The 10,279-nt window shown below is 38.4% G+C and overlaps 1 protein-coding gene across 1 annotated transcript; it reads left to right on the top strand.

The window, feature by feature from the left end:
• The first annotated feature begins 397 nt into the window (after positions 1-397).
• sall3b (spalt-like transcription factor 3b) lies at positions 398-9,943 on the top strand. The gene is made up of 4 exons (XM_052092833.1): positions 398-1,002; positions 4,524-7,469; positions 7,609-7,949; positions 8,257-9,943. Exons 1-4 carry the CDS (start codon positions 933-935, stop codon positions 8,650-8,652), a joined length of 3,753 nt encoding a protein of 1,250 aa, XP_051948793.1. The 5' UTR covers positions 398-932; the 3' UTR covers positions 8,653-9,943.
• Positions 9,944-10,279: the final 336 nt, after the last annotated feature.

Raw genomic sequence — 10,279 nt, 5'->3', positions numbered from 1 at the left:
GTACAACAAATTGTCTAATACAGATCAAAAGTGTAATATTTTTGGGTTCCTATGAAAAGCATGTTCATATCTGATAGTTATGTGAAGTTATGCACAAAGTAAAGAGGAATGGGAGCAGGTTACAGAAGGGTCTATCAGGCTTTATGTGTCATCCTAGTGGTCGCCTTATGCAATAAGCTAAGAACAGCCCCCCAGCAACTCTGGTATTTACGCGTATAGATTTGGAGCCATTAACTAGCGAGCACCCGTTTCTTTTCAGTTCTTCTTGGAAAAATCACCTTATGGGACTTTTCAAGTTTTTCGCAAGTAAAGCCATAAAATGTGCTTACGGTAGTCTTGGATTGGATGGAGGATGCGCGCGCGCGCGCGCGCGTGTGAGAAGCGGACCGACCGACAACAACACAATGAACCGTGTTTGTTGTCGTCAAACATTGCTCATAAATGGACAACAAATTGCCAACCATGAACTGACGCTATTGCTATGATAAAGTTGATATATCCGCTTATTAGAACAAACTTTACTTGCGTGGATACAGGAAAATGACCATAACTTATAGGAGATGATGTTGAACAAACTAGCCTACGGAAGGACTTTACGCGAAGTGTTACCACAGACGCACTTGTTTGCGTCCAGTTGTTCTGTCGGATGTGAACGAGGAAAAAAAGGGAGAATAAGTTAGGAAGTGAAACGGGCTAATTACACAGTCCATCCCTCATTTCCATATCCAGGGAGAGTGTCTCTGGCGCTTGGCCAATCCCTCGTGCAGCGCAACGTAATACATGACCCTCTATCATTATAACGCCGACATGCGCAATCTGCGCAACGGTAACAACATCTAATATCTCTTATTCACTGACCCCGGGACTGTACGGGATTGCCTGCGTCCGATGTATCTGCAGATCGGAGTGCCGGAGACTCGAAGCGCAGAGACATGTCCCGAAGAAAGCAATCGAAACCGCAGCATCTTAAATCGGACGAAGAGGAAAAAAGTCCGGATAACGGTATGTGTGTGGGAAATATGACCATTTACGTGAGTCTTTTCTTTCTTTAGAACTCAAACTACAATTGTTTTCTGTCAGAACATGGCAACAATATGGCAATAGCTTATTTTTTTGAAGTTGTGTTAAAACCACTACATGCATGACACATTCGGTTCCTAGCTTTGAACAGATAGTTGTAAATACGTAAATAGTTTTTGTTTTGTTATTTAAAGTTGATTTAGTAATATGTGTTTAAGTGTAAATGTAAATGTAAATGCAATGTTCAGTTCGTATGACGACAATAAGAACCTCCAGATAAAGTTTTAACGGGAGTTTGATAAAACAGCATTTCAAACAGAGGATGATTTAGTTTGTTTCTTTGTGTATACTATAAAGAAACCTTACTATGTAACCTACAATGCGTGCTTCTGTAAAGCTGAATATGTATATTACGTGTCCTACGTCCATTACTTGACACTTGACAAAAACAATGAAAATTCTTTCCACTTATTTATGCAGTTGTAATTTCTAGTGTATTTTGTGTTGTACACTTTGAGTTGTAAAGTAAAAATAGAAATAATTATACATTTATGAAAAAGTACACATGATGTTCTCCGCGCACATAATTAGCTTAGGCACAGTACAGGTATATAGGCCGATTTATTAAGTTTTGTGTTTTATGTAGGCTAGTATGTTTTCAAATTGTATATGTTTTGATTTATCATGAATTATTAATTTTAACCAGTGACGGTAGACTAGAGCCATACATCTATAATTAAATAGTCTGTATTTAATGTGTGCTAAAAGTAGGCTATATGATAAAGTATACACACAAAAAAAGTTATTGGATTGTTATATTGTTGTTATAAAACCTACAAAAGTGGCCTTATGCAGGAAACAAAACCTTTAAGATTCGTCTGTTTTCGCCAGAATAATTCCTTTTGTCATGGTAATGTAGTTATTTACGTGGCCACATGAACAATCCTCACACTTGGACTGGTTTGAGTCGAAGTTTTGTGTTTATTTAAATCGCGTTAAAAGTATTTAATGCAACACAAAGATCGACCTAAAAGAATTGAACCACAGTTTTGGTTGAACATAAATAGTAAAGTAGAATAATTGTTCTTTAAATACGTTTTAATCAGATGAATCCATTGGAAATCAGGCCTGAGCTTACAGAAGTGTAATTAGCCTAAAGGATTCGACTGAAAATGTGAAACATTTTGCTTTGTAAAGCAAAATGGATGCAGTTTTTTTATGTTAAAAATAATAAATTTTTTATTCACTATTTAGAATCAGTTAATCAAACAATATGGCGAATTTTGCCAATAGGCCAAGCAAATAAACAGAGCATGCACTATTTTATTTCATATTGCTGATTTTAAATGTTCATTTTTTGGAGTGAAAGAAATCTTTTAGTATTTTGAAATTTTTATAAATCATAAATGTATAATTAATGTATATTTAGTGTAGAGTTCATTTATGTTTAAAAATTATACCATCACTATTTAGTTTTTTGTCTGTAAAAAGACTCATTGACATGCATAGATGTATTATTTCTGTTATATGGAATATTATTTTGTATATTTTAGATCATTATAAAACATTTTTCAAATGATATGATGAGTTGACTTAATTTCAGAGCTATATGTATGCAACGATTACTCGGGATATACCTAAATCTAAGATGATTGTTCTCTCTGCACAATTATTCAGACTTTCGTGTTTGTTCTTGCATCTATTTTGGATGATCATCAGGCCTCTACAGTAATAATTGTCTTAGGAAAACCACTTTAGCACATTTCTTCTGGCATCTTATAGATGTCTTCAGAAATGTATCGTGAGAATCTCATGTCGTAACCTTTGTCTCATGTCGAAATTATCCTTGGAAAGTAACAAGACATCCTCAAAGCTAACAAAACCACAGTTACCAGCTGAGCACCCTAGGAATCTCCCAAGTTTTTCAATCTTTGTTGTGGCTCATGTCTTTTTTCTGATTTAAGAATTTGATATATTTATCTCATGAACACAGCTGTGGCTCTCTTTTCACTGGGGTGACTCCATAGGATATATATTTTTGCGTGTTTGTTACTCTATTTGCACTGTTGAATGAATGCTAATGTTCTAAAGTTGCTAATGTTGACCAAAAACTTGTATTAAAAATGTTTAAATGATTTGTAACACAGCCCCAAAGATACTTGTTCCGCCTCACTAGATCAGTTTCAGTTTGGGCTCACCTTTCGGTCTTAGAATAATTCCGGGACCACCCACCCAGTTACTGGAATTAAACAAGCAAATGACCCACACAGTAACTACACTGAGGGAGGCTCACAAACAAGAAACATAGAGAAGAAACATAACAACACTTGACCAAAAAATTATTTATGATTAATTATAATCAATTCTGTCACCCATTTCCCAGTGTCTCTTACACATTTGTTTTCCATTTACTGTATTCATAAACATTTGTTACAGCAACATCGGGGCAAAAAGAGGTGTAATTAAGACAATCTGCCCCCAGAATCTGCCATGCGTTTTTTTTTTTTTAAGAATATAAAATAAATTAAATAAATAATTATGAAAAAAGAAAGACAAAAAGATAAGAAAAAAAATAGAAAACAAATACACAGAAACAAAAACAAACTTATAGGAATTGTTAGCTTACATTTTTCTGTTTGAAATCTTAGTATGTATGTGTTAAACTATTTGTGTGTGAATTACAACTTTAGCACATGAATTACAAGACCAAGTGCATTACTCCTTTTTAGTGACTTGAAAAGCCAACTACCTGTAATAACTTTTAACACGTACTTGATGCAACCAAGGCCTTTTATTCTTTGTAAAAGTATCAGAAGCAAGTATCATAATGAAAAACTGATCCAAAAGATGCCGATTTGTTTTATGAAATGTATGAAATGTTTTGGCTCATTACACTCTGAACAGATTTACTTATTAAAAGTTTATGCTGTTTTTAACTTCCAGTGAAAAGACACAGATCACATATTTCTTTTTGTCTGTTTATATATATATATATATATATATAGTTTAAAGTTATTTGTGCATTTTACACATTAAAAATTGAAACTGTCTTGTCAATGTTGTGCACCATCAGCAGTGAGCAATGCCTATTTTACTCAACAAAGTCAAGTGGAGAGGAATTAGTTCTTCAAATTCTTCAGGAAATAAGAGTGTTTGATAGCAATGGAGAGTTCAGATTAGTCAATCAAAGACTCAATTTGCCCTTGACTGACAGTGAAGCTGTGAATTGTATAAAACATTGGAAATCAATAGCTCCTTTAGAATTTCATTAAGCTCCCGTATATTCAATAGATAGGTCGCATAATTTGATGGATTGTGCAAAGAAAATTATCGTCCGAGTCTTTGGAGCATGATCACAAAAAGGCTGGCTTTCAGTAATTGGTAAAGTGGTACATTTGATTTAGTTTATCTATATTGTTCACTCCGTTTAAAATAGCTTTGAAAAATCTATCATCTCAAGAATTTCTATTCACATGCTTTCTCTCTGTGTCTTTATCTCCCAGCACTTCTCTTGAGGGGAGGCGATGAGGAGGACAGCGGCACAGAGAGCCGCAGTGGGGGCGAGGAGACACATGTGTGTGAGAGGTGCTGTGCTGAATTCTTCAAGTGGTCTGAATTACTGGAGCACCAGCAGAAGTGCACAGAAGACCCCCCTGTCCTGATAGTAAAGGAGAATGAAGAAAAGCCTGTCTCCCGAGGATCACCCACAGAGTCCTTCTTAAGCACCCACAGTGACTCAGCAGAAATGATGGAGGCTAACGACGAGAACTTTGAGCTGGCAGAGAAATTTGACGAGAGCCTCGGCATGCCTGAGGAAACCCACATCATTGACGTGGGTGAACAAATGGATATTAGTTTTCCTGGGCATAAGACATCAAACCTCAGCCATCTGCCACTCGAGAATGAAAACCCGCCCGCTTCCCTTGCACCATCTATCACCAACCACTATGACATGCCCAGCACCAATGTGACCCTGGAGATCCTTCATAGCACCAGAGTGGCTGTTGCTCAGTTCTCCCAGAGCATTCATTGTGCAGGGCCTGCAGGCAAGCTGAGCTCAGCCGCAATCCCCATGATTCTAGAACAGTTGATGTCTCTGCAACAGCAGCAGGTTCACCAATTACAGCTCATCGAGCAGATCCGCAGCCAGGTTGCTGTAATGAATAGGCAGCCCACGCAAGCTGCCCTTAATCCTGCATCAAAAAGTCTGCCCTCTGACTCTAACACTTACAATTTCCAGGGCATCGCTCCAACCCCTGTACTTCCATTATCTGGGGTCATGCCCTCTGCAGTGAATGGGCAGGCTTCTGTGTCCCAGGCTTCTACTTCTATGCTTGTGAGGCCACCACAGCTGTCTTCACAGACAAAGAGTGGACAAACCAACTCTCTAGCAATGGACAGTGCCACTGCTTCCTTAACAAGTTCAAGCCCTCATCTCTTCAGCAACAGCGTTGCTTCCCCACTCTTGCCGACCTGTAGCGGTTCACTCTCTAATGTTAGTAACACCCAACCCCTCAGCACTCCCAGCCTGCTATCAGCTTGCCAGAGTAGCCTACTTAGCCCTGCTGCCAACCTACCATTACTACCTCAAAGCCCTCCCAACGGAGTCATCTTTCCCAATCCACTGGCCAGTATAGCAGCCACTGCCAGTGCATTAGATCCACTTGCTGCAATGATGAAGCACCGTAAGGCCAAACTGCCCGGTGTCTCCATTTTTGACAGCAAGCCCAGTTCTGAGGACCCATTCTTCAAGCACAAGTGCAGGTTCTGCGCCAAAGTGTTCGGTAGCGATAGTGCATTACAGATCCACCTGCGCTCACACACAGGTGAGAGGCCCTTCAAATGTAACATCTGTGGCAATCGTTTCTCAACAAAGGGAAACCTCAAGGTCCACTTTCAAAGGCACAAGGAAAAGTACCCTCATGTTCAGATGAACCCATACCCAGTCCCAGAATATCTGGACAATATCCCTACCAGTTCTGGGATACCCTATGGAATGTCCTTTACTCCCGAGAAGACAGGACCTACTTGGTTGGACAGTAAACCTGTTCTACCAACAGTGCCGTCCTCAGTGGGTCTGCAGTTGCCACCCACAGTACCAGTTATTGAAAGCTTAAGTGACTCGTTTACAAGTATGCCCTCTGAAAGATCTCCACACAGGCCCTCACCAGCTAGAGGTGAACTTACACCTTCACCACCTAATCCTACTGGCACCGAGACAGATATGTCTACCATGACATCCTCCCCTAAGTCAAATAGAGAAGGAGAACTCACACCGACTTTTAATGTAGAGGAGGTGCACCTGCCATCAAACAGTATGATCAGAAATGGAAAGGACTTTGCAAACCATAGCTTGCTACCACAGTCAACAGGAATACCTGTTAAGGGCAATGAACCTGAGTCTGATGATGCTTCTCAAGCTGTTAATATATCCTCCTCTCCCCCACTGATCTCTGAACAGTTTAAGTCCAAGTTCCCATTTGGTGGTCTTCAAGACTCTATGCAAACATCTGAGACATCGAAACTCCAACAGCTTGTAGAAAACATTGACAAGAAGATGATGGAGCCCAATCAGTGTGTGATCTGCCACCGTGTATTAAGTTGCCAGAGTGCACTGAAGATGCATTACCGCATTCATACAGGGGAGAGGCCGTTTAAATGTAAGGTTTGTGGCCGAGCTTTCACTACAAAAGGAAACTTGAAGACTCACTTTGGTGTCCACCGTACAAAGCCTCCTCTTCGGATTCAGCATTCCTGTCCGATCTGTCAGAAGAAGTTTACTAATGCTGTTGTGTTACAACAGCATATACGCATGCACATGGGAGGGCAGATTCCCAACACTCTGCTTACAGAAACCATCTATGAGAAAGATAATGATATGGAGAGTTTTGACAGCATGAGCACTTTTGATGATGACTGTCTTGATGACATTTCTTTTGAGGATGAACGGGATTTTGTAGAAAACAGTGAAAACACCCTGAGCTCCTTTTCGGACAGTCCACCTCCTGTTTTATCTCTCCCAGCCAGTGTGTCTGAACCTACAAATGCAGGGGGTGACTCATCAGTCAGTCTCAGTCAATCAAATGGAAAAAAGATTGCCAGGTTTGGACCTTTGGATAACGATCAAAATGCTCTTGGTTCCACCGCCACAGGAGAGATGGAGAACCAAAGCATGGGAACAAGTTTAATGCCACAATCATCCAGTTCTTTTCACATTCCTCCCTATCCAAAAAATAATCCAACTGAGGGCCAACATGAGCACCCAGTCTCTCCGAACCTCTCCTCTAAAATCCCAGAGACAACATCGTTAGTGAAATTTGAAACATCAGATTGTCCTTCAACAAATTTATTCAATGGGGTGAATTTTAATCAAACAGGAATCCAGTCCATTAAGTCTACATTCAAGAAAGAAAACCCTTTCAACGTGCACTGTTTCACTAAAGAACATGGTAAGATAAAACTGCAATACGATACCAGTAAAACATAGACATTAGTCTGAAAATGTAACTACTTAAAAACTTCTTTATTTAATTTTGCTCTTGATCTGTTTGATTATATCTCCAACTGATTTATTGTTTTTATTCTCAGATAATGCTCAAAGCTCAGCTGAACAGGAAAAGAAAGCACCGACTGTAGTTAAAATGGAGATGAGCGCTTGCAGTAGACCGTATATGCTAAAAGAGGGGCCTTTCCCTGGATTTGGCCTGCAGGCTCCTGCCGTCCGATCTGAGGTGATGATACCAGGCGTCACCTCTCTTACTGGACTACCCCCTCCCCGACGGACCCCTAAACAACACAACTGCAGAGCATGTGGAAAGAACTTCTCTTCTGCCAGTGCCTTGCAGATCCATGAGCGCACACACACAGGCGAAAAACCCTTCGGCTGCTCAGTCTGTGGTCGAGCTTTCACAACAAAGGGTAATCTTAAGGTATGTGATCATTCCAATTCAATTTTTTGTCAAAAAGCTAAATTGCCGAGGCTGTTCTTAAGTATATTTGGAAAATTAAAACTTTACTATTTGATTCTTCATACTGTATGTTGATGTACATTATACTGTTCACTCATTCTAACGGAATTCACCTTTTTATTCTAATGATGAAGAATCTATGCTTGCCAATGCATATACACATGGTTGTCTTCATGAACACTATTGCTCTTTAAAGGTTATTGTGCTGCCGATACACACCACGGGTGCAAATATCATATTTTTTTAATTTCATTCCGTTTGTCTACAGGTGCACATGGGCACCCATATGTGGAATAACACTCCAGCCCGTAGAGGAAGACGTCTGTCTATGGAAAACCCCATTGCCCTGCTTGGGGGAGACGCCCTGAAATTCAGCGAAGCATTTCAGAAGGATTTAGCAGCGCGGGCCATGAATGTGGACCAAAACTTCTGGAGCCGGTATGCAGCGGTTATAACTAATGGCTTAGCCATGAGGAACAATGAAATATCCGTTATTCAGAGTGGAGGAGTCCCTCAGCTTCCTGCCTTTACTGTGGCTACGGACAAAGCTAGCACTGGAAACAGCCCACCAATCACAGCCCTGGAAAAAACAGGCATAGAAAGGGGTTCTGGACAACACTTTTCCATGATGATGAATGACAAAAAAGACATTGGAATCAACTGAAGTAAAGTTGACTTATTCTTTTTCCTTACTTAAGGAATGTTGAGAATAAATGTGTCTTGATTCTTTTCTTTTTTTTATCAGATTAAACTATTTAAAATGTGCTTCATTCATGTGGAAAAGTTTACGTTGCTTTAAAGGCACATGGTCTTTATTATTCTGAGGCCATGGTTGGTAATAAAATGATGCTCACTGACTTAAACCTTACACTTGATTCAAGGGCATTGCTCTGAGATAAGATTATTATATTATGTTGTAAATATGTATTTTATTTCACTTGTTTTTGTAGTAAAACATTGCTCCATTTATTGTAAAAGGAACATGTTTGCGTATATAAAAGAAGCTTTTCATTCCCAACTGTGGTCTTAATGTAGCTACAGCTGAAAGTATGTAACTTAAATCCCCAAGAAAAAGAAAGAGACATTTCATTGTCTTTGAAAAGATCTGTATTATTCTTTGACATCCCACTGCTTTGCTGCTATGCATGGGATGCAACCATTTATTGTCATGCAAATGAAGAACACCATTATGAAAGCTAGTATAGCTGCCATCAACAATGAAAGGTTCCATCTTATACCAGCCTATGTTAATATATTATTAATGCTGATTATGAGTTTGTTTGTTGAGTCTTGTTTACCTTTACATACGGTACAAAATTAATTAGTGGGCCAAAATGAAACTATTAAGTATATCAAAAGTGTTAACAAAGATCTCAAATTAAAAAAAAAAAAAAAAAACACCTCTAAGCTTTGGTTGTGTAGCTATCTATGAAAGCCCCTTTTGTTGCGGGACAATTCGATTTTTCAATTTAGATTTTTTTTTTTAAAGTGTGATTTCATATAAAGAACAAAATAATTTTATATGGCAAGGGAAATGAAAAAAGTGAAAATAATAAAATTGTCTGTAATGATAGCCTATGATTTATTTACTAAGAGTGTAATGTTTCAGATCTGTCATGTTTTAGTGTTTTTTTTTTTTTTGTTGATTTGTTTGTTTTTTTTGTGCTATTTTTTCTTACATAATGCGTTGTTTAGATTTCATTAGTGTTGGAAACAAAAGAGCAATTTTTCATAAGATGGGAAATGATAAAACAAGGGACGGGGTATTTGGTGTGTCCTCTGCATGACAAAGAGACACTATTTTTATACTCAGATAGATTATAACAGGAATTAAACTGTACATCAGATTTACTTTTCTGTCTGCACATCAGTATTTTTACATGGAACATCTGAGGTGGGCTCCTTAAACACACTGACAGAACTGGATTTATTTCTAAGATGCAATATTGCCACCTCCCTCAATAAAGAAATGTTAAACTATTTTGTTTGTATTAATTTTGCAACCTCAATTTTGTATCTTAACAGCGTTCTCATGGTCATTTGTGATTTACAGGCCTGGAAAATTAATAAAATGACATATAAATCTCAATAATGAATATAAAAAGTTACTAGTTATTTTCAACTTAAAATTGTTATTTGTGAATGCAATATATATGCATTTTTTATTATTCTTATTCAGTGATCACAAACAACTTAAAAATGAATGAAAAAGTCTTGAAAATGAATTGGCCAAAAGGTGTGGGAACCCTGATCTTAAGTTAGGAATAGTGTGCTCTCTCTCTCTCTCTCAA

This window comes from Xyrauchen texanus, chromosome 26 (assembly GCF_025860055.1).
Source record: "Xyrauchen texanus isolate HMW12.3.18 chromosome 26, RBS_HiC_50CHRs, whole genome shotgun sequence".
Lineage (NCBI taxonomy): Eukaryota > Metazoa > Chordata > Actinopteri > Cypriniformes > Catostomidae > Xyrauchen > Xyrauchen texanus.
The sequence above is the reverse complement of the archived record's forward strand: the minus strand, read 5'-3'. Positions and strand labels throughout refer to the sequence as shown.